At 42.8% G+C, this 25,743-nt stretch overlaps 1 protein-coding gene across 1 annotated transcript; it reads left to right on the top strand.

The window, feature by feature from the left end:
• Nucleotides 1-234: 234 nt before the first annotated feature.
• LOC306925724 (actin, cytoplasmic 1-like) lies at nt 235-1,362 on the top strand (the record flags this gene model as incomplete). The annotated part of the gene is made up of 1 exon (XM_079504753.1): nt 235-1,362. One exon carries the CDS (start codon nt 235-237, stop codon nt 1,360-1,362), a length of 1,128 nt encoding a protein of 375 aa, XP_079360879.1.
• Nucleotides 1,363-25,743: the final 24,381 nt, after the last annotated feature.

The following is a 25,743-nucleotide window of genomic DNA, read 5'->3' on the forward strand; positions in this document are numbered from 1 at the left end:
AATAATTCATTTAGTGAATTTGCATGGTGATTTTCTGCACTGGCATGTCAAACTCGGGCAAGCTTGGATATTCACATGACGCCACGGTGATGTCACCGACAGGTATATTTAAAGTCCTCCCACATCACAGGTTAGATATTTGTATAGGACGCAGATAAAAGAGCCTTAGAATAAAATCTTTACCCCTGAAACAGCTTCACGTAAAGCAGAACCCCACCTAACCCAAGCTCAGTCATGGATGACGACGTCCTCGCACTGGTCATTGACAATGGCTCAGGAATGTGCAAAGCTGGTTTCGCCGGGGACGACACGCCTCGCGCCGTCTTCCCCTCTATCGTCGGTCGTGCCAGGCACCAAGGAGTGATGCTGGGTATGGCCCAGAAAGATAGTTACGTAGGAGACGAAGCCCAGAGCAAGAGAGGTATCCTTACCCTGAAGTACCCCATAGAGCACGGAATTGTCACCAACTGGGACGACATGGAGAAAATATGGCACCACACATTTTACAACGAGTTGAGAATCACCCCTGAAGACTACAGCATCCTGCTCACGGAGGCCCCCTTGAACCCCAAAGCCAACAGAGAGAAGATGACACAGATCATGTTCGAGACCTTCAACACTCAAGCGATGTACGTGGCCATCCAGGCAGTGCTGTCCCTGTACGCCTCTGGTCGTAACACCGGTATCGTCATGGACTCCGGGGACGGCGTGACCCACACAGTGCCCATCTACGAGGGCCACGCCCTTCCACACGCCATCCTGCGTCTGGATCTGGCCGGACGCGACCTCACAGGTTACCTCATGAAGATCATGACAGAGCGTGGTTACTCTTTCACCACCACGGCTGAGAGGGAAATTGTGCGTGACATCAAGGAGAATCTGTGCTATGTCGCCCTGGACTTTGAGCAGGACATGAACACCGCTGCCAACTCTTCCTCCGTAGAGAAGAGCTATGAACTGCCTGATGGAGTGGTCATCACCATTGGCAATGAAAGATTCCGCTGTCCAGAGGCTCTCTTCCAGCCTAACTTCCTTGGTTTGGAGACTGCGGGTATCCACGAGACCACCTACAACAGCATCATGAAGTGTGACATCGACATCCGAAAGGACTTGTACGCCAACATTGTGCTGTCCGGAGGTACCACCATGTACCAAGGAATTTCCGACAGGATGCAGAAGGAGATCACAGCCCTGGCCCCATCCACCATGAAGATCAAGATCATTGCCCCGCCAGAGCGCAAGTTCTCTGTCTGGATTGGAGGTTCCATCCTGGCCTCCCTGTCCACCTTCCAGCAGATGTGGATCAGCAAACAGGAATACGATGAGTCCGGACCTTCTATTGTCCACCGCAAATGCTTCTAAATAGACCTAGTCTTTTTTCTTCCCTGAACAAACGCAGAAACGACGACATCCTTGAGCTCCACTCCAGGCTTCTGCCAGTTGAGCTCGGCAGTAGACATCGACGAGATGACCAATTCACTCGTTTGATCACGTCGATTGGAGATGGGAGGGCAAACGGTTAGCCCGACTCTGTACAGTGCAAAGCTAACAAAAACTCTCACAAATTAAAACAAACCTCATTTATTTAATCTGCACAAGAAGTTGAGTGTAACAGCAAGAACGTATGGATGGGTGAAGGACTATCAATCACACAAACGAAACACTGAGGGCACATGATGTCGACTTCGTCAGGCGAAGGCGAAACTGACCGACTTCAGACAGCCACGACAGGCCTTGAACATGAAAATGTTTTTATTTCTGTCTTTTTTGAGCCGTCCTCCTAGGCACAGCTTTGTGTGTTTGTGCGTCTGTCCGTTTGAGCATGGAATGTGATGCATGATGATGATGATAAGAGCGCCGCTCACTTCACACGAGTGTGATTTTCTTCTTCTTTTTTTTTTACAACGTTTATTTTTGACAACCGGGGCAACATGACAGGTGCTCAAGCCCCCTCCCCCCCAACACCCTGTAAATGGTTAATGGGGCATTTATAATAGCGCTTTTATCCAAAGCGCTCTTCATCGATTGTGCATTTCACCCATTTCACACACCGATGGCAGAGGAAACCATGCAAGGTACCAACCTTGCCCACCGGGAGAAATTAGCGGTTCAGAGTCTTGCTCAAGGACACTTTGACACGGGAATTCCGGGATCGAACTGGGAACATCACGGTTCCCATCCGGCTGCTCTACCGGCCACTCTTACCCCTGAGCCACTGTCGCATGTGCACGCTTTACTGCCGGGACAGTACACTATAAAGTAAAGTAAGTAGCCTTGCCGAGCCATGAGGCCCATAGAGCAGGAGCCTATCTCCTGTTTCTGTAGCGTGAGGCAGCTTGATGTACAAGTACACCCCCTGGACATGACGCTAGTATGTCGCAGGGACTTACCCCCAATCCAACCCTTGATGCTGAGTGTCAAGCAGGGAGGCACTGGGTCCCATTTCTTAGAGTCTTTGGTATGACCCGGCCGGGGATTGAACCCCAACCTCCCAGTCTCAGGGAGGACACTCTAACCACAAGGCCACTGAGCTGGTACAGTACACTATGCCTAACTGCAAAAGGGGACATGTCCAGTCCAGGTAAGATTCTGATGGGTTTGTAGCTGACGATTCTACTGGACCCCCGTGCATCCGGATGTTCACAATGTGATGTACATGAAGTTAGAACAGCTGGCTGGCCGATAAGCGCCAGTAGACGATGTTTTTTGCTCAAGTAGAGGCCTTCACAAATCCACAATGACGGATCCAAACCCTTGTTATGACCCTGTGAAATTTGTTCCGAGATCTGATTGGTTCTGACATTTTTTTAAACAACACGACAGACCTAATTCCTGACTCCGCCAGATTACGGCAGTACTGAGTTCACAAGTTCCCTCCTCCTGCCTGCATCTGGGATCTCTCAGGCAGAAACGATGAACCCAGAAGCAGCGGGACAAAAATCTGATATCTCCATAATAATTTCGAGTTGTAGTCTTGTTGGGTTGTGTTTACATTTGCGCTGTGGCACAGCTTCAATATGTCCTAAGTCTCGCGTTGATCCCGCCTCTAGCGGCCTCATACAGCCGCATATCGCTCCGGAGTACATCGTGTCTGCCTGAGAGACACCAGACTCACCCTCTGGCAGAATACAAATGTTGTCCAGCAGGGGGAGTGGTTCTACCAGGCTACGGCAGACCCCCAACAGTAATGGACCCGTGACATTTGTTTCCGAGATCTTATTGGTCCCGTCATTTCCTTTTTTTCTTTTTTTTTAAATGATGGACCTGTGAAGTATGTTTTGGACATGAGTTCCGAGATCCTTTTTGTTCCAATATATTATGGATGTGACAAACCTCATAATTGGTGCCTGTTTTCCAGTAGCCTACATGCCAGTTATATTGTATAGGCTACTCCATAATGGAATCTATACCGAGTGCCAGTCTTACCCATGCCCCCTGGGTTACGGATGTGTTTTTTTCCCATTCAAATCCCATAGACGTTTTTGAGTGGTGCAACCACTCCCTTACAGAGCTATGTGGGTGGGTAGGTGGCTGGGTCTGAGCACGAAAACAGCTTGACTGTTTTTCACCACCTGTGCGCAACCTAACACACACAAACACACACGCACATATTAACTGTATATATGATTTCGGGTGTGCCAGTACAGTACAGTGACAGTACAGTACAGTAGAGGGTACAGAGGGACCCCCACACGGTCACTCTGTAATTTCTCAACCGTTTCGGACGTGGAGCGGTTCGCCGGATTCGGCCCGGCCCCCTGGGCGCGTTCCTGGGGGTCTGGATGCTCAGGGTACCCCCCCGGAGACCCCCACATTAACTCTCATTTCTCTACCATTTCGGATGTGGGGCGGCTTGCCGCAACCGGGCCGGCACCCTGGCCGTGGTCCTGTGGGTCTGGAACTTCCGGTGACCCCCACACGGAGTTGCACCACTCACTTCACACAGGTGTGATTTTTAAATCATATACCATATAGGAACAGTGTTCCAAAAATGTAAAACAAATAAAATAATAAATAAAAAGTAAAGTCTGTTTTTGAAAATTGTATTAATTCTGTGACGGTACCCGGAAGTAGCGTTAAACGCTACATTAGCAAATCAAGCGAAGCAGGTCACGCTCCGTCAAAAACCTTCTCTAGATTCCTTCGATCTCGTTTGTCATCAGTATTATTTTGTTTGTTTGAAACAACTGAGAACTAACAATGCTACTACTACTAAAAAATACTACAACATGACTGACTGATTGATTGAAATATTTATTAACAGTTTGCAGTACATTTCAAGCACAAACTCAATACAAAGACTTAACTGTGAGTGGACGACCCAATAAAGCATTACACTTGTTTACAAGAGGGTCCACCGTCCACATTTAGAGACGTACAAATAGACACTTCTATATAGTCAAAGAACAGAACAGAACAGGAATTCATCATAAAGGAGGTAAAAAGGAAAAAGAAACATACAGTGAGGGGAAAAATTATGAATTGCCACCGGCAGTGACGCGGGGAGCCTATATGTACAGTATGTAGCCTTTAGTGTGTGTGTGTGCACTGCAAACACAAACCTTGTCCTAACACAAACATTAAATGCCATTGACAATGAATGGACAATTTTGAGTGTTTGTGTAAACACAAACATTGCGTAACACAAACATTGAAGACAAAGGTGAGGACGCAAATTCTGATTGGCCGGAATGAGATGACGTATGATGATGTATACGATGATAAGAGAGCCCCTCACTTCACGCAGGTGTGTTTTTATTGTAGTGGTTTTGTAGGCGGCCCTTTATTTTCTTCTTAGGGATAAATCTGTACCTTTTTACCATCAGACGGTAGGCCTACTCCATGATTAACGATATTACATGTTAATACATTATCACGCACGGTGTGCGCACCTTTTGTCCATAGCAGATCTACAAGCTCATAGCGCGAGCACCGAGTGCCGCACTGTGAGCTTGTAGATCTGCTATGGAAGTTTGATGTCCTCCTAAGAGTCAGTGAACTGTGGCTGGACTGCACTCATCTGGTCCCATGGCAACCTAAATTGTCACTTGTGTGCTATACCAGTGGTTCCCAAAGTGGGGTCCGGGGTCCCCCAGGGGTCCTTGAGGGAGTTCCAGGGGGTCTCCCAGCTAAATGATAGTTTGGAACCAAATGGACCCTTATGGGTCTGTAACTCTGAGAGTGTACAAATGGAACTAAATGGACCATGAACGGGTCCATTTGGTTCCTAAATTGGGGTCTGAAGAGATAGAAATGCCATTAAATGCGCGTCTGTAGACTAATATGCATGTCAAACTGGGGGTCCTTGAAATTGAACGGGTTGAGAATCACTGCTAGAGCCGTAAAAACCTTCTCTTTATGGGGGTCCCTGGCATATCTTTTCAAATGGGGGTTTGTGGGCTAATTAGTGTCAATTTGGGGGACCTTGACATGAAAAGGTTTGGGAAAGCCGTGAAAATCTGCTCTTATGGGGGTTGTTGGCATATCTTTTCAAATGGGGGTCCGCTCTGCGTAAAATGTCTCTCTCAGCTATACAATATGTGGTGGGGGTCTCTGCTTCATCTCTCTCTCAGCTAAAGAGTCTTTGAAGACCCCAACTGCTTTAGAGGGTAATGGTATATTACATTTAGGCATCTAGCAGACACTCTCATCCAGGATGATAGATTTACAAGTGCAAGGTCAAATTAAAAGGCATTAACCTGAGAGGAAACCAAGTTTATTTGTATAGCAAATTTAAACAACGAGGAAAGTCAAGATGCTTTTCATAAAACAATCATTAAGGCGGACACAGAGCATTAAGACCAAACTCATTATGTAAGGAAGGGGACGTGAACACGATAAAAAAGAGAACTTAAAACAAAACAGACAAGACGATCAGATTACAGTGAAGGAGAACAAAATAGATGTACCGTAGCTCTACTTAACTACTGTGTCATTAATGTTAACCACTTGGTAATTTTCCTTAGCCATATACCAATTTATTTTCCCAATTTTATTTTATGGAAAAAGCCATTTGTGTTGAATGTAGGCAAAAGTCATAAATTACATTGTGAAGCAATTGAAAGAGAGATGTACTAGCTCAGCTATCTGTAATCTTAACCCACTTGATAGCAAGCAGACAGACTGACAAACATCAGACACATTTCCATTAGTTTGTTTTATGGACACCATTGTTTGTGTTGAATGTGCTAATTAGATTGAAAATGTATCAAATTACTTTGATTACAAATTGTGTCATTGACACTTGTCACATTGCACTTGTCTTTTCATACGTTATGTGGAAATAAAGCAAACAAAAGTATCGTTAATGTCGTCATTTTATCAACCGTGGCCACTTCTCATTGTTGTAATGTGTCCCACAGGTTCATCTATTTGAGTATCCCAGCTGTAGATGCTCACATAATTATCCTTGTAGTTCTAGTGCTCAGAGTGAGAGGCCCTGCTGCTACAACACTATAAACTGTTACTTTTCAGGAAATGGAACAAAATGCTAAAATAGCAGATCAAAAGCTCAAAATGTGTTGCGTCGGCTGACACTGACAAAATAGGGTTTTTAATGTACGGAGGAATGAAAACATTAAAAGTTAAAATATGGAGATAAGCAACGATATGTAAAGCATATCTATGACACAACTATATAAATGTATAAATGATCACACATTGTATATCATCGCTGTCCGGCAGAAACCAGAAAAATCTCCATTTTTCAGGTTTTTCAGGTCTTTCATTATTTTTCATGAATCAATGCTATTTTACACCCTTTGCGTCTGTGTGTAGGTTAAAAAATATTGAACCAATGAATAGTATTAAAAAGTGCTTCTGACAAAACCAGCTAACTCCATTGGACCCTCAAACTAGTAGTCTGCTAAAGCAGCTAACTCCACCCCCTCCCTCTCTTGCAATATATAAAGTCACAATACCAACTGGTATTGCTTTGTTTTAAAAATACAAGGTTTTCTTCATTTCCTGAGAAATAATAGAAATAAAATAAAACATTTTGGAGTTTGCTGGTGTCTGCCCGACAGCAGAGATATCTACATGACCGTGCAGGCAAGTAGGGGTAATTAGCAGGTAATGGTATAGGCCTACTGATATATTATTGATTTCAGCTGTTCCAAATCCAAACGTGCAAACATGACCCGCTTTAATTGCTTCAGTCTATATGTAGCTTAATTACTAGTATTAGTATATATTTTTTACGTCCAATATATTTGTATTCAGTTCATAAAGTTAACACAACTATAACTAAATGCATTTGGTTGCATTTCTAGGATTCCAATTCAAAAATAGCAAAAAATAATTCAGGATTTCAATTCAAATATAGCAAAAATAGCCGACACGTTTTGCTACGCCAGTAATATGCAATGTGGCTCTCTGGAGTGAGTGTGGAACTATAGTGGCCCTCTGGAGTGAGTGTGGAACTATAGTGGCCCTCTGGAGTGAGTGTGGAACTATAGTTATTGTGGCCCTCTGGAGTGAGTGTGGAGCTACAGTATAGTGGCCCTCTGGAGTGAGTGTGGAACTATAGTTATTGTGGCCCTCTGGAGTGAGTGTGGAGCTATATTAGTGGCCCTCTGGAGTGAGTGTGGAACTATAGTGGCCCTCTGGAGTGAGTGTGGAACTATAGTGGCCCTCTGGAGTGAGTGTGGAACTATAGTGGCCCTCTCTATCGTCAAAGTTGCCCACCCATGGATTACGGTAGCCTATTCTGATATTAACCTGCGTGCCGCATTAAGTGATGTCGCCAGTTGCCCACCCCTGCCGTAATCTATCATTGTGTTCTGACGGTCAGTCCGCTGTGCTGAACTGCCGGCCAATTTTGCCTCCTCTGTTATGTCAGATGACTAAAATATGAGTAAGTCCTGAATGACATTTTATTCTAAAGAATATGACTACAACTAAATCAAAACTTGCTCTGGCTGTTTTGCTGGGGTTTTGATGCAGAGGAAGTTCCTTCTCTCCATGCAGTCCCTGATCTGCCACTGGGTGCTGTGGTCTTTGGGTAGGGTTCCACAGTGCCGCCCCCAGGCCGGACACGGTGGCAGGTTCTGGTACTGCTGTGGTTCCCCGTCCACCCAGAGCCACTGGCCCGCCAGGAAACGCAGAGCTGTCCACACCTGGGGACAACATGGAAGGCAAAGGAGGTCAAACATCTTCCTTCAAGTGTTACTGCACTTTAACTCACCCACTGCCTAGATTGTCTTTCGCTCCTATGGCTTTAGTCGTCGAGATCGTGTTTTGACGTCTTTTTTTATATATCGATTACATTTCACAACTCTGTTCTGCACGCGTCTGTATTAGAGCCCTTAGAGTATTAGAGCCCTTAGAGTATTAGAGCCCTTAGAGCCATTAGAGTCACAGTAACAACACGAACACTAACACGAACATCATCATGGCGGCCCCCTTCTTGCGCGAAACCGGTGAAACGCAAACTACAAGCAAACGATTACAGCACGCAATCTCCTAAAGGGAAGTCAGATGTCTGGGACAGTTTTGTTGTCATTGTCGACGCAGGCAGTAACAATGTTGGTGCTGCTAAATGCACAAAGTGTGACTCACTGCTTACTTACGACATGCAGAAGACGGAAAAATCTTCAGTGTTTCACAGTCACGGTGAAAATAAGCATACATAAGTATAATAAGACGAAAGTCCGTGAAAATTTAGTTATTTTCTGAATCTGCATTGTGCTGTGCAAACTGTACTTAACCATGCGACCATCGCAATAGCCGATCTGCTCGCTTCTTGTAGATCGGCTATTTTCAGCGCTCCTTTGTAAAGGCGGGCGTGATGCTGACGTTCAGTGTTCACTTCAGTCTCATAATCACAGTCACGGTGAAAATAAGCATAATATAGGATTGGACACACCACGGGTGTAACGGGTCTTTCGGACCGGGTAGGTTTATTTCGGATCGGATCCTGTTTTTATCGGCTCCGTTTCGGACCCGATCCAAAACTTTCGGGTCCGGGTCCGGGCCGGGTGCGGCCAATTAGAATGTTTTCGGATCCGGATCGGTTCTGTTCTGATATCACCGGGTCCGTTTCGGACCGGGTCCAATTTTATGGACCCGTGCTGCCCTCTAGTCCAGAGTTCCCCAATAGGCTGCCCGCGGGCCGCAAATAGCCCGCGGGCTCATAATCACAGTGGCCCCTGGAAGAATTTAAATTTTGAGGGGGTCCCAGATATAAATGGCATTAAATGGGGGTCAGTAGCCTATGCATGTCAAACTGGGCATCCTTTTCAAATGGGGTCTTGCCCACCTCGACCTCGTGCGTGCGGACTCTGCCCCCAGCCTGGTACCCTAGTCAAAATATGGCCCTTGAGGAAAATTAATTGGGGAACCCTGCTCTAGTCTGTATCGCTCTGGTTGCCGTGCGATGAAGTAAGAGAAAAAAAAGAGTGATGCACGAATGCACGATATAATCGGAATCAATCATATCGGCCATAAAAATACCATATCGGTATCGGAACGGTCTCAAAATAATCCAGATTATTTCATCGGTTTTCACCAGCAAAACAAATAAAATACATGAAAATGTAAAAAAATCATCAATGAGTTCAATATAAATCAAAAGTGTCTAGTACCTCTAGTCTAGAAGAAAAGCCAAATCAAATATGAAATAAACATTTACAGTTTTCTACATTTAATGTGTGTACTCATCTCATTCAGTAGTCATTCAGTTGTGAAAACAGACACTTGGAAAAGAGTATAGGCTATTTATTGATTGATTGAATATTTTATTAACAGGCTTTGGGCCAATAAGCCCCTATAGGGCCCAGGCTTGTTTCCATTGTGGTCCTCTGTATAATATCGGAATCGGTCAGAATCGGTATTGGCAGATATAACCCTACAAATAATCGGAGTCATGATTGAAAGTGAAAAGTCGACACTCGCTTATGTCTAGGGAAAGGAGTGAAACCTGACATACAACAGGCCCATTTTTATTAGCGACCTAGTCATGATTGACTGCCCCCTAAGCCAATGGTATAGTCTGAAACTGCCTAATTATCATCAAAATAAAGGAAAGTGAGAAAAGAATATTGTTTCCTGCATTCATTTCAACAAACTTTATTTATGTATTTATTTATTTTATTTAACAAGCCTTATCTCTCACAATGTGACCCGTCAACCCAAACCCTCAAACCTCATTGGTCGTGGCCTCCTGGATCTTGTCCCTGGCGTAGCGGTGGTCGTCCTCAGACTGCAGGCTCACCAGGTCATACTGGTGGTCACGGTAATGATTATGTCGGCTGGAGTCGACGCTGCCGATGGCCCTGCAGTGCTCCAGAGCCTCCTCCCATGTCTTGTTCTCCTTCACCAGGATCACGTTGTCAACGACACAGATGAATCGACCGAGACTGGAGCAAGGAGCCCCGCGCCACTTACCATTGGAGGAAAGTAAGCCACAGTTCTCATCCTTATCAGGCTCTCCAGTATCCCAGTTTGTGTCACTTGAAGCGTCTCCTCTGTAAAATAAAAATAATCAATATTACACGACTGCTCTGACTAACATTCAGGAGTGTTTCTACAGTAGCAAATAAGTTTCTAAAAATGTACCTTTTTCTTGAAAATGTAACAATTAGCTCACGTTTTTTTGCTCCCGATCCGATTTCAATGATTTTGGATGTTGTACTATTGTGAAATGGCACATCACAATAGTAGGCTACAACATTATCCCAAATCACAGACAATATCCAGTCTAATATCATGATATAATATTGATATTACTAGGGATGTTAACTTTTTTTGGCTCCCGATCCGATTCCGATCATTTGGAATCGGCGACCTTGAGTGCCCTGAAAGGCGCCTTATAAATAAAATGTATTATTATTATTATTATTATTATTTGAAACAATCCTAGCTTACCGCATATTTCCATAATTTCAAAATTGCATTATATAACAAAATGTGAGACGCCAGAGGGTTAAAAACAAGACCAACCTTTCTCCTGTCCACCTCCAGACAGAAGCGTTCCCAGGGTCTCTGTACAGTCCGATCCACGCAAATCTGCCTCCGTTCTTCACTAACTCATTCAGCAGGTCTTCTCTCTGATCACCACCAGAAGCCAAGTCAGTGAACTTCTCCTTGCAGTACTGTTGAGCATCAGACCAGGTTTTCTTCTCATCCAAATAGTGAAATGTTTTCATCGGGACAGACGCCTCCAATTGAAGAGCAGCAATGATGATGAGGAGGAGGAAGAGGGAGAGGGAGAGGGGGGTCATGAATGAGCTCCTCTTTTCCATTTTCACAAGTTGTTTCTTCAGTTCAAGCAGAGAAGAGTGCAGGGCAGAGTTCAGTTTTTGTCATAATGTCCACTCTGTAGCTGAGTCCTCTGTGTGACCTGGTTGTCTAAGTAAAGCAGGACTCACAGAGCAGGATAAAGATGTGGTTAGTTGTCTGGTGAGGAGCAGGCTGTCACACTGTTCTTATGACAGCCACACACCTACATGCACCTGGACACACCCACCTACATGCACCTGGACACACCCACCTACATGCACCTGGACACACCCACATACATGCACCTGGACACACCCACCTACATGCACCTGGACACACCCACCTACATGCACCTGGACACACCCACATACATGCACCTGGACACACACACACCTACATGCACCTGGACACACCCACCTACATGCACCTGGACACACACACCCACAGGCACCTGGACACACCCACATACATGCACATGGACCCACACACATGCACCTGGACACACCCACCCACATGCAACTGGACACACCCACTTACTTGCACGCACGCACGCACGCACGCACGCACGCACGCACGCACACACACACACACACACACACACACACACACACACACAAGGTGCATTTATTATTCATCCGCTGATTTATTGTAAGATGCGAACCTTCCGTGCAGGACCAAACAGCTATAGGGTGTGGCAATATACAAAATAGAAGTCAGCACACTGTAACTTTGTAAAGCTCCCAGTCAAGGCTTTATTATAGATTAACGTTTCGGGCCCGGGCAGCTGGCGTAGCTGTCTGGGCACCTTGGCTGGTAACCCAGTCTGGCAGTGTGCCGTCGGTTCGACTCCCGATCCCGATGGCCCCATCTCTCTCCCCATTTCCTGTCAGCCTACTTTCATCTATCAATAAAGAGGAAACAAAATAATACCTTAAATAATAATAATAGATTAACGTTTCGACACAGAGTCTTCATCAGAAGAAGAAGACGGTCAAAACGTTAATGTTAACTTGATGTTAGATATAGGAAAGTGTGGAGGGCAGCGACCAAGGAGTCCTGAGTTGACACCAACTGTCTGCCTGAGAGTTCCCAGATGGGAGCAGGAGGGGGGAACCCAGTGTACCTTCTGCTGCCCCATCTGGCAAAATCAGGTTATGTGCGTGCACCTCCTGACCAAATATTCTAATTGTCTCATTAATTATGCACACTACAAAAATGTACATTGCAGAAATGGATTCTACAGAAACAAATAGATGAGGATCAACTGAGAAAAGTTTGGTACACCATTTTATCAATTTATTATAGGGTTTGCCCTGTCTATAATATACAGTATGCTTGTTTTGAATGGGCCACTTACTGTAATCGCAGCTTTCTTAAGAACCGCTCATCCAAACAAGTTCAAATTTGATACTGCATTTCCATGGGTCCTCAGCAACACACTTGTCAAATGTCAACTTCATACAGTGTTCGGTTTTCAAGATATATAATAGCATTGTAATAATAGTGTGGTTGGCGGCCATTTTGAATTTAAACTTCTTTCCCCCCATGCAATTCCAGGCAACTTTTTTGCCACATTTAGGACACAAAATCAGTTGAGTTTTGTTTTTTTTGCAATTAGTTAGAGGTCAAGTGACATTATTACTGGACTATTTTCTTAAAGACTTCCACCAAAAAGGCAGACTGGTATTTGCAGTGGCAAATACCAGCGGCCGAACGGATAGCGGCGCGGTCTTGATACCGGAAGGTTCCTAGTTCGAATCAGCCGTCCGACACGTTAAAATTACCACCGCTGAAGTGCCCTTGAACAAGGCATTGAACCACTACGATGAAATGTGTTCTATGAGCAGGGCCTGGCTGGAAACAAGTTCTTGAGCTTAGCCCAGATACCCTGGGTAAATATAGATTTCATTTAATTTCATTTCATTTCTTGCATTGTGATTCACAGTATTTGTTCTCAGTGAGGCATTCCATCAAAGAGGTAATTTACTTAAGCATCCAAATGAGTCATTCAAAAGTTTGACATTCAAAACAGATGCATTCAAAACGGTCCCGTCTCCATGCTTGGGTTGGGTATAGTTCATTCAAATGCAGTGATTAGAATGTACTTGGTCACCAGATGTCAACAAGACCTTCATTATAATGTCCTAATGCTGTCATACGTTTCTTGGTGCGTTATCATATATTTAGCTATATTAGTCCAATGTTGCTGTTAAATAGATAAAACCAACTAATTTCACTTGAATAATGTTGATAAAACCGCATCGGAGCAAACTTTTGGACCACCACGTGCGCTCTCTCTCTCTGTGTGTGTGCGTGTGTGTGTGTGTGTGTGTGTGTGCGCGCGCGCAGAGAGACGGAGAATTATTTCATTAAAATCAAGATTTAACGTCCTGTCTCGCTGCATCCCACGTAGGCTAGGCTACTACACGCTATCACAAACATTTCGCCCTGTGAGAGAGAGAGAGAGAGAGAGAAGAGAGAGAGAGAGAAGCCGTGATACAAGCGCGAGACTGACACAGGACGCCATGTGCCTCTCTCTCTCTCTCTCTCTCTCTCTCTCTCTCTCTCTCTCTCGGTCGGAGACGGCATCATTTGTTTTTTATTCCAATTCATTTGGAATAAAAAACAAATTATGTGTATAGCCTCTATCGGGTCTGGATCGCATCTTGGTGAACTCTTGCAGTGTGTGATGCCTAGTCGGCGACCAATCGTTTAGTGTGAAAGCCACAAAGATATAATGACAGACGATTTTAAAAAAAAGACAGTGTGTAGGGGCCATACTACATGACAAATCAATGTCCAGAGGCAACCCATGCAACAGAGAGACATGGCAGATCATGATCAAGTGACAAAAAACAAAACAAAACAAAGTAGGCTATTGCAGAGAAAGTAAATAGCAATAGTTCATAAGAAAGTCTAATAGCTACGCTAAGGATGACTGGTTTGCTCTCTCTGAAGGAGGGTTAGGGGTCAGTGAAACATTTGTCATTCAAAACTGTCTCCATGCTTGGGTTTGGTGAATCACAATAATGCAAACGGAAGGATTTGTATTTACTCTGTCAGCAGACCTTCCATTCTAATGTCCTCATGCTCTCGTGCCTTTTGCTACAAAGATTAAACATGCCTTGCATGGACATCATGAAGACATGAGGCAAAACTCTCTTTGTATATACAGTACAATTTGGTAATTTGGCAGAAAGTCTCTTGACCAGAATGACTGATACCTAAGTCTATGTGAGCAGTGGACGGCTGTTTAGTGTTAGTTAGTTTCTTTTATTTTTTCCCTAGGAACTTTAGAGCAGTGGTTCTCAACCTTTTCAAGCCGTGACCACCCATCATAATCATATATGAACTGGGGACCACCCATCATAATCATATATGAACTGGGGACCACCCATCATAATCATATATGAACTGGGGACCACCCATCATAATCATATAAACTGGGGACCACCCATCATAATCATATATGAACTGGGGACCACCCATCATAATCATATATGAACTGGGGACCACCCATCATAATCATATTTGAACTGGGGACCACCCATCATAATCATATATGAACTAGGGACCACCCATCATAATCATATTTGAACTGGGGACCACCCATCATAATCATATAAACTGGGGACCACCCATCATAATCATATATGAACTGGGGACCACCCATCATAATCATATATGAACTGGGGACCACCCATCATAATCATATTTGAACAGGGGACCACCCATCATAATCATATTTGAACTGGGAACCACCCATCATAATCATATTTGAACTGGGGACCACCCATCATAATCATATTTGAACTGGGGACCACCCATCATATTCATATTTCACACACACACACACACACACACACACACACACACACACACACACACACGCACACACACGCGCGCGCACACGCACACACACACACACACACACACACAGTGGTATTACTTCGTTACTGTACTTAAGTACACGTTTTGAGAATTTGTACTTTTATTTACTATTTTTATTTTGCTGTAATTTTACTTTTACTTCGTTACATTTACAAGTAAAACATCGTACTTTTAATCCGCTACATTAAAATTGGACACCTTTCGTTACTCGCTACACATTTCCGTGCAAAATATGCGAAATATGCGGGGATCGCTTGATTTCACAATCTCCGCATTTTCCGCATAAAGTTTATGAAGTCATCGCCTCACTCATTCGTTCACATGCACACAGAGAAGCATGGTGGTGCGGTGCGGTGAAAAAGCTGGACAGAAGCGCCCGTCTCTCTCTCTCTCTCTGGTGCGGTGAATAAATAACAGCGAGCCGCGGTGTGTGTCTGTGTGTGTGTGTGTGTGTGTGTGTCTGACGCGCGCTGCATCTGCTGGTTATTGCCGTTTTGTTTTCGTCATCCATCCATCCATCCTTCCATCTTCAACCAGTTATCCGTAGTCGGGTCGCGGGGGCAACAGCTCCACCAGAGTGCTCCAGACTTCCCTCTCCAGAGCAACATTAGTGACTTCCTCCTGGGGGATTCCGAGACGTTCCAAGGCCAGTTAGTCGATGTATTTCCTCCAACTGCGCCTTGGTCTGCCCCGGGGTCTCCTCCCAGTGGGACGTGCGTTGAGGACCTCCCTAGGGAGGCGCCCGAGAGGCATCCTAACTAGATGCCCGAACCACCTCAGCTGACTCCTTTCCAGGCGAAGGAGCAGCGGTTCTACTCCGAGTCTCTCTCGTGTGACTGAACTTCTCACCCTATCTCTAAGGGAGATGCCAGCCACCCGTCGAAGAAAACTCATTTCGGCCGCTTGTATTCGCGACCTTATTCTTTCGGTCATGACCCACACTTCATGACCATATAAGGTGAGAGTAGGAACGAAGATTGCTCGGTAGACGGAGAGCTTTGCCTTCTGGCTCAACTCTCTTTTCGCCACAGTGCGGTACAGCGACTGCAATACCGCCCCTGCCGCTCCGATTCGCCGGGCTGATCTCATAGCTGTTATTCATTTGCATGGCTGTGTTGTGGAACAGTATACACAGCTTAACGTCAGGAACGTTACACGACTCACCCATCCAGGTGCATTGCAATAATAATCACTGACTGTCTTACCGTGCATTGCATGTAAACGTCTGTCGAACGGGATGGTCGTTAAAGTTGATATCGGTTTCAACTTTCTTCCCCAATAATGTAATCCACATTGTCCAGTGCATAGGCCTATAGCCTACTGCAGGCTTTTTTGACTAGATTTAGAAGACATTTTCAAGCTCTTGCTATTATATGATCGATTATTTTTATGGAGAAATCATTTAACATGCATCTCAATGGGAGACAGAAGGACAGTTTGCCCTCGCAGAGTGGAGTGGGTGGGGCTTAATTAGGGATGGGCTAATTATAATGCGTGAATTCACGCAATTATAATTCTGTTTTGCAAATTGCAATGGCTCGCCCCATTCTCCCCTAAATGAGTCTGGACTATGAGGGGCACGGTGGCACAGTTGGTAGTGCTGTCGCCTCACAGCTAGAAGGTCCTGGGTTCGATTCCTGCTCGGGACGCTGTGGGTGCTGGCGGCGTGTTTCCTCCTCCGCGTCATCAGTGCCCATACCCGAGGTGGGGTTGGAGAAAGGGCCTTTCTGTGTGGAGTTTGCATGTTCTCCCCGTGTCCCCTAGGGTAGGTACCCTCACAAAAAACATGCAGTAATCCTGGTCTCTAAACTGCCCCCCCCCCCCTGGCCAGCCGGGGCGCCTGATGGAGGGGAAAGGAACTGGTTGGAATAACATGTTCCTTCCACGCGCTACGTCCAACCAGGGAAACTCCCCCCTGTCAGGTGTAAAGGAGCAACTTGGACACTCAGGCATGAAGGAAGCATGAGTTCAAGTCCATTGCTCTCCCCATGTCCCCCATATATGGACTAGGTTGGCGGAGGGTGTGTAGAGCCCAGGGTCACATTAGATAATTGACACAGGGGTGAAAAATGGGACTGTTGACTGTGGACCCCCATCTGAAATATATTTTTGTGTGAGCTTGCTTGCACCCTGAGGGTGCGTGTATGTAAACACAAACATTGTCCTAACACAAACATTATGCCATTGATACTGAATGGCCAGTTTCTAGTGTTTATCCTAACACAAACATTACATGCCATTGCTAATGAATGGCCAGTTTCTAGTGTTTATCCTAACACAAATATTAAATGCCATTGATAATGAATGGCCAGTTTTACGTCATTAATTGTCCTAACACAAACATTAAATGCCATTGATAATGAATGGCCAGTTTCTAGTGTTTATCCTAACACAAACATTAAATGCCATTGATAATGAATGGCCAGCAGTTTTACATCATTAATTGTCCTAACAAAAATATTAAATGCCATTGATAATGAATGGCCAGTTTCTAGTGTTTATCCCAACACAAACATTAAATGCCATTGATAATGCATGGCCAGTTTCTAGTGTTTATCCCAACACAAACATTAAATGCCATTGATAATGAATGGCCAGTTTCGAGACGAGTGTTGAAATAAAGCCACTTTTGGACTTAATTTCTTTGTAGGCATTTTGAAAAGCATCTTGTACTTTTTACTTGTACTTTGTACACCGGGTACTTTTTGTACTTAAGTACATTTAATTTGAGGTACTTTTATACTTTTACTTAAGTAACTTTCTTAATGGGTACTTTGTACTTTTACTTAAGTAATTTTCAAGTAGAGAATCAGTATTTCTACTTAAGTAAAATATTTTTGTACTTTTTCCACCTACACACACACACACACACACACACACACACACACACACACACACACACACACACACACACACACACACACACACACACACACACACACACACACACACACAGATGAATTTTGTGAAAATAGCCCGATCTACAAGCTCACAACGCCCCATTGTGAGCTTGTAGATTGGCTACTTTCCAAATGGTTGTCTCTTTATGTTATTTGACAATTTGTCTAATGTTAGACAGGTTTCTTTGTCTTATTTTTCTTCTTTTTTCTTCTCTTTCTTTTTTGTTTGGGTATTAAAAGAGTTCTTAAACGTCCTTACATTGTCACTGCACTGTCATCTGGACACGCACGCACGCACGCACGCACGCACCCACGCACGCACGCACGCACGCACGCACGCACGCACGCACGCACGCACGCACGCACACACACACGCACACACACATTGAGACCTTATTGAGATGTAGTGGTAGAAGTACAGTACTTCGCATTTAGTTACTTTCCACAGCTGACTATCATTATGTGAGTTCAACTAATTATTATTACATTATTAATTGAGTAAAAAATAGGACTACAATATTTTCCCCCACCTTGAGATGTAGTGGTAGAAGTTAGTATTTAGTTACTTTCCACAGTTGACTATCATTGTGTGCATGAGTTCAGATTGTAAGTTGATGAATATGTCGGTACAGTACAGCATCAGCAGCACAGACAACATGGAACTAATGATAATGAATTAATTTAGATAGAGGATCATTTTGTGACTATGTCTAGAAATGTGCTGACGCCTAAACATATTATACAACCATCTCCATTCTTCAATGAAGCAGATCACCTCCATGCAAATGTGTGTGTGTGTGTGTGTGTGTGTGTGTGTGTGTGTGGTCAAGGCCATTGTCTTTATTGCAGTGGTTAGTTTGCCTAAGTGTGTGTGTGCGCGCGTGCGTGTGTGCGTGCGTGCGTGCGTGCGTGCGTGCGGGACACGCTATACAATATGTAGTGCGGGTCTCTGCTTCATCTCTCTCTCTCTCTCTCTCTCTCTCTCTCTCTCTCTCTCTCTCATATACCATATGAGTGTCCTGTAAGTCCATATGGGCTGGGCTTAAGCATGACACTTAAATAAAGAATCAATCAATCAATCAATCAAACGCATTGGACAAAACCTCTTAACTCCATTGGACCCTCAAACTGTCTGCTAAAACAGCTAACTCCACCACCTCTCTCCTTCTCTTGCAAGTAATTGACAATATCTAAAGTCACAACACCAACTTTGATGAGGCAGTATTGCATCGTTTAAAAAATATAAGGTTTTATTCTTTCCCTTAAAGGGTAAGACCACTTTTGTAGAGGTTTGGGTTGTGTAGTTACCTTGCCATGATGTAACTCCAAATGTGGACAAGAAATCAAAAATAATTTCTCCAGTGATTAGAAATTGATAATTCAAAATATGCTCCTCATTGACTTACATTGTACGCTGAAACAGCTCTCAAAGTCACTCTTTTAGTACGTAAACAAACACAAACAAAGTTGTTTCAGACAATATAGAGCAACACCAAAACTCATGTGGATTTATTTCTTCATAAAAATGGTAACTTCCTGTTGATTTGTCCATTTTTATTCAGAAGAAAACCTGGACTGGATCCATGGATCCAGATCCAGATCTTCATATAGTAAAATCAACAGGAAGTTACCATTTTTATGAAGAAATAAAACCACATGAGTTTTGGTGTTGCTCTATATTGTCTGAAACAACTTTGTTTGTGTTTGTTTACGTACTAAAAGAGTGACTTTGAGAGCTGTTTCAGCGTACAATGTAAGTCAATGAGGAGCATATTTTGAATTATCAATTTCTAATCACTGGAGAAATTATTTTTGATTTCTTGTCCACATTTGGAGTTACATCATGGCAAGGTAACTACACAACCCAAACCTCTACAAAAGTGGTCTTACCCTTTAAAAACGTATATTTTTCATTTCCTGAAAAATGGAACATTTTGGAGTTATGAGGTTTCCTCTGGACAGCAGAGATATTATGTTGACACAATTAGACTACAGAAAGCAGAATGATACCGGCCTTAATGTACAGTAGACCTTTAGCAGACACTCATCCAGGATGATAGATTTACAAGTGCAAGGTCAAATTCAAAGGCACTAACCTGAGAGGCAACCACGTTTATTTGTATAGCAAATTTAAACAACGAGGGAAATCAAGATGCTTTTCATAAAACAATCATTAAGGCGGACACAGAGCATTAAGACCAAACTCATTATGTAAGGAAGGACACATGAACACGATAAAAAAGAACTTAAAACAAAACAGACAATTTGCGTCCTGACTTTGGTCTTCTACTGATTTACCCATATAGGCCTACCTATTTATTTTAAGTTTAGTTAATGGAAAAGCCATTCATTATTTTGTGTTGGCCTGTCATAAATTACAATGTGAAGCAATTGAAAGAGATATGTGCTCAGCTATATTTAATGTAAATTGGTTTATTTCATGGCATTTGTGTTGAATGTGCTAGTTGCACAGAATTATTCAAAAGAGAGAAAATGTACTGTAGCAAATTACTTTGATTACAAATTGTGTCATCGACAGATTAGAAATTAAAGGCTGAGGCCATAAAATAATTCACAATGCAATTGTCTTTTCATACGTTACGTGGAAATGAAACAAATAAAAGAGAGAAGTTATGAAGTATCATTAATGTGGTCATTTTATCAACCGTGGCCACTTGTCATTGTTGTAATGTGTCCCACAGGTTCATCTATTTGAGTATCCCAGCTGTAGATGCTCACATAATTATCCTTGTAGTTCTAGTGCTCAGAGTGAGAGGCCCTGCTGCTACAACACTATAAACTGTTACTTTTCAGGAAATGGAAGAAAGAACAAAACTAGCAGATCAAAAGCTAAAAATGTGTTGCGTCGGCTGACACTGACAAAATAGGGTATTTAATGTACGGAGGAAAGAAAACATAATTAAAATATGGAGATAAGCAACGATATGTACTGCATATCTATGGCAACTATATGAATGGATATAAATGATCACACATTGTATATCTTCGCTGTCCGGCAGAAACCAGCTAACTCAATTTTTCATGTCTTTCATTATTTTTTCATGAATTCTGAAGTCTGTGTGTTGGTTAAAAAATACAGAACCAATGCATAGTATTAAAAAGTGACCCTCAAACTAGGTGTCTGCTAAAGCAGCCAACTGCTAAAGCAGCCAACTCCACAACCTGTCCTCCTCTCATGCTATGTATAGTCACAATACCATGCAAATTTGTTTTTAAAATACAAAGTTTTCTTAATTTCGTTAAACAAAGTTAGCTGGTGTCTGCCCGACAACAGTAGCAGTAGCGTAGCTCTATATATAAATGACCACACATTGACTATGTGCCTGCAGTGCAGGCCTACCATTCCTCATGGCTGTTTTGCTGGGGATTTGATGCAGAGGAAGTTCCTTCTCTCCATGCAGTCCCTGATCTGCCACTGGGTGCTGTGGTCTTTGGGTAGGGTTCCACAGTGCCGCCCCCAGGCCGGACACAGTGGCAGGTTCTGGTACTGCTGTGGTTCCCCGTCCACCCAGAGCCACTGGCCCGCCAGGAAACGCAGAGCTGTCCACACCTGGGGACAACATGGAAGGCAAAGGAGGTCAAACATCTTCCCTCAAGTGTTACTGTGCTTTAACTCACCCACTGCCTAGATTGTCTTATGTCTATGGCTTTAGTCGTCGAGATCGCTTTGACATATATATATATATACATATACATTTCACAACTCTGTTCTGCACGTGTCTGTATCACTCCGGTTGCCACGCGATGAAGTAAACAGGAGAAATAAAAACGGAAGTGAAAAGTCGACGCTCGCTTATGTCTTTGGGAAAGGATATTTGTCAGGTGAAACCTGACATACAACAGGCCCATTTTTATTAGCGACCTAGTCATGATTGACTGCCCCCTAAGCCAATGGTATAGTCTGAAACTCGTGTAGCCAATCACGTAGTAACGACCTAGTCATGATGGACTGTATAGTCTGAAACTCTGCCTAATTATCATCAAAATAAAAGAAAGCAAGAAAAAAATTGTTTCCTGCATTAATTTCAACACACTTTATTTATATATTTATTTAGTTAGTTAGTTTAACAAGCCTTATCTCTCACAGTGTGACCCGTCAACCCAAACCCTCAAACCTCATTGGTCGTGGCCTCCTGGATCTTGTCCCTGGCGTAGCGGTGGTCGTCCTCAGACTGCAGGCTCACCAGGTCATACTGGTGGTCACGGTAATGATTATGTCGGCTGGAGTCCACGCTGCCGATGGCCCTGCAGTGCTCCAGAGCCTCCTCCCATGTCTTGTTCTCCTTCACCAGGATCACGTTGTCAATGAAACAGATGAATGGAAAGAGACGGGAGCAAGGATCACCGTACGACAGTAGTTACTATATGCTGTGGTTCATTACACCCTGTGGCCACTGGGGGCGCCAGTGAGTAATTTATGTTAATTTATGTTAATTTATTCATACATTCCATACATTCCCTACATTCCATACATTCCATACGTTCCATACATTCCATAATCATATTGTATATTTATTATATTATTATTATTATAATTATTATTATTATTATAATCGTTTTATTTATGTATGTGATGTATTGCCATGCTTTTTGTTCTTGCTTAAGTGTTAAGCTTAAGTGTTTTACATTAAGTGCTTAAATCTCCCATCTCTCCCTTTCTCTATGTCCCATTCATGTCACAGCCTGTGACCCCCCTCATGTGGGTCTGTCCCACAGATCAGACAGACATGCCGGCTCCCAGGTGTGAATAGAACAATAGAAATGTAGATGAACCACTGTGTGGGGTGAGGGGTGGGGGATCCCTTATCTTTTACAACTGCCAGGTGGCAGTTGTAACCGGGGGGTGGGGGCCATTCTCTTTGAACTGCCAGCTGGCAGATTGGGGGGTCCCTTATCTTTTTGAAGTGCCAGATGGCCGTTGTAAACCCCCCCTCCTCAAAACATTTGTTTGTTGTGTTAATGTGTTAATTAGATGAAGTTAAAACCGGGGGGGTGGGGGCCCTTATCTTTGAAGTGCCAGCTGGCAGTTGTAAACCCCCTCCCCCCCCCCCCCTCATTAGAGGGGGTGGGGGGGGGGGGGGGGCCCTTCTCTTTGAAAGTGACAGGTGACAGATGACAGGTGACAGGTGACAGGTGACAGATGACAGCAGCTGTCAGCTGACAGGAAAACACACAGCTTGTGTGTTTGTTTAGCCCTAACATTGCAATTTCCAGGTGCATATATACGTTGGAGTATTGGGTGTATAGTAGGTGTACACTATTGAGTATGGGTATGGAAAAATAAAAGTATGAATAAATTATGCAAATTTAAAAAAAAGAAAAACACTTAAAAAAAGCTTAAAGTTAAAAAAAAGTTACAAAACAAGTTAAAAGTTAAAAAAAACTTAAACAAATAAAGAAAAGGAGAAAAATGAAAAAATCAAGAACTTTTAGTGTAAATGTGGTTTCTCAATTGTACTGCCTATGTATGTGTGAACTCGTAGTGAAGAAAGCTTGAACTAGCTTGGGTGTTGTAGATGCCGCAAATATGTTCGAAAAGGTTTGCACAATGGTTAGTTAGAGGGGGGTGGTCTACTGTGTGGGTGGGGTGTGTATGGGGGGTTGGTCTACTATGTGTAGGTGTAGTCTAGTGTAAATGTGGCGTATAGCGGGTACTGCAGGTTTAAACATCAGGTTGGTCTGCTGTATAGCTTTTCTTTTTTTGTCTAACAGATTTGTCCATTTTATGGTGTAATTCCATTTTTGACCATAGACTATGGATCTAATAATGTAGGTGTAATTCCACATACAGCCACTACAGACCTGTAGGGGGTTTCAGCCTCCTAGTGCAATTCATCTATTTATTTTTTGTCCCAGTGGTTCAGAGGACACCCCCATCCAGGGGCCCTACAAGGGGGGTGTAATATTGAATATTGACCGGTGTAAATCTAGCCTGTGTAGCCTATCTGTGAACAATTACACAACATACAGAATAGTATGAGAGCCATATGTGTTTACGATTATTTGTACGCAGTAACGGGGAGTTTTTACAGTATTACATGGAACCAATATTCTCTGCTATTATTTGGTATCCTTCAGACATGATGAGGCTCTTACATGTAACATATCTGTCCTCTCTAATTATATTACAATATGGTTATGTTATGCTCATAGGGAACAGTGGTTCGAGCAGTAATTATTGTCTTCAGACATTGTATGATCAGGTTATTAACCAAACATTACAGGTAGTACATCATAATCCCATATGGTCTAGTGGTATAGGATGCTTGAAGTATAGCCATGAGACCAAAGTTCGACTCTTGGTGTGGGAAATATAAGTATATGTTTTCAATTATAGTGAAAGTTAATGATATCCACATAGTGGGGAATTTCTATAGATGTTGATCAACCAGTCATGCAAACGATTTCAGCACCATAGATAGCATTATGCCCCTATTGTTAGGACTGTTAGTACACCTTATGAAGACACAGAACTCTATAGTGCATACGTATTGGTTCATCATACAGATATTCCACTGATGGATTGATGGTAGGTTACTAGTTAGCGTATGATTCATGTTGATAATCTTTTGAAAAATGTGATTTTACGGGGGTTCATATGGTAAAATGCCTAAATTGTAAATTGTAAACTATATAACAATACTATTTACAGCATCACATACACAAAAATTATACAAAAACAAACAACAATCATACAACAGCAGAAAAACAAGACAATACGTGACACAACAAACACAAAATACTAAAACAAAATAAATAAACTACACAGCAGACAAAACAAAAACTTGACAAAGCACAACACCACAAAAACTGGACAAAACACAACAAAACAAAACACCCATTAAACAAATATCATGACACAAAAGCAAAAATACTAAAACAAAAATCAAAAAGCTACACATCAGACATAACAAAAACTTGATAAAACAAAAACCATGTCAAAACAAAAACACAAAACATACATTAAACAAATATCATGACACAAATGCAAAACAAAATAAATAAACTACACAGCAGACAAAACAAAAACTTGACAAAGCACAACACCACAAAAACTTGACAAAACAAACCTTTCAAAACACAAAACACACACGAAACAAAATCAAAAACTGGACAAAACACAACCAAACAAAAAACTTGACAAAACACAACACAAACAAAAAATACTAAAACAAATATCATGACACAAACGTAAACAAAATAAATAAACTACACTTCAGACAAAACAAACGTGACAAAACAAAAACACAAAACACACATTAAACAAACATCATGACACAAAAACAAAACAAAAATTATACAACAGCAGAAAACAAAACAAAAATCACACAAAGCAAACAGCAAAAAACATAACACAGCAACAATACGAAACAAAATCAAAAGGCTACACACCAGACAAGACAATATGTAACAAACACATGTGATAAAAACAAAATCAAAAACTGGACAAAACACAACAAAACAAAAACTTGACAAAACACAACACAAACAAAAAATACTAAAACAAAAATAAATAAACTACACAGCAGACAAAACAAACTTGACAAAACAAAAAACTTTTTCAAAACAAAAACACAAAACACACTTTAAACAAACATCATGACACAAAAACAAAACAAAAATTATACAACAGCAGACAACACAACACAAAAATAATAACTTGACATTGTAGTATATGACTAAACGTGTAGCTAGATGGAATAGGGGGGTG

This window comes from Electrona antarctica (genome assembly GCF_951216825.1).
Source record: "Electrona antarctica genome assembly, chromosome: 6".
Classification (NCBI taxonomy): domain Eukaryota; kingdom Metazoa; phylum Chordata; class Actinopteri; order Myctophiformes; family Myctophidae; genus Electrona; species Electrona antarctica.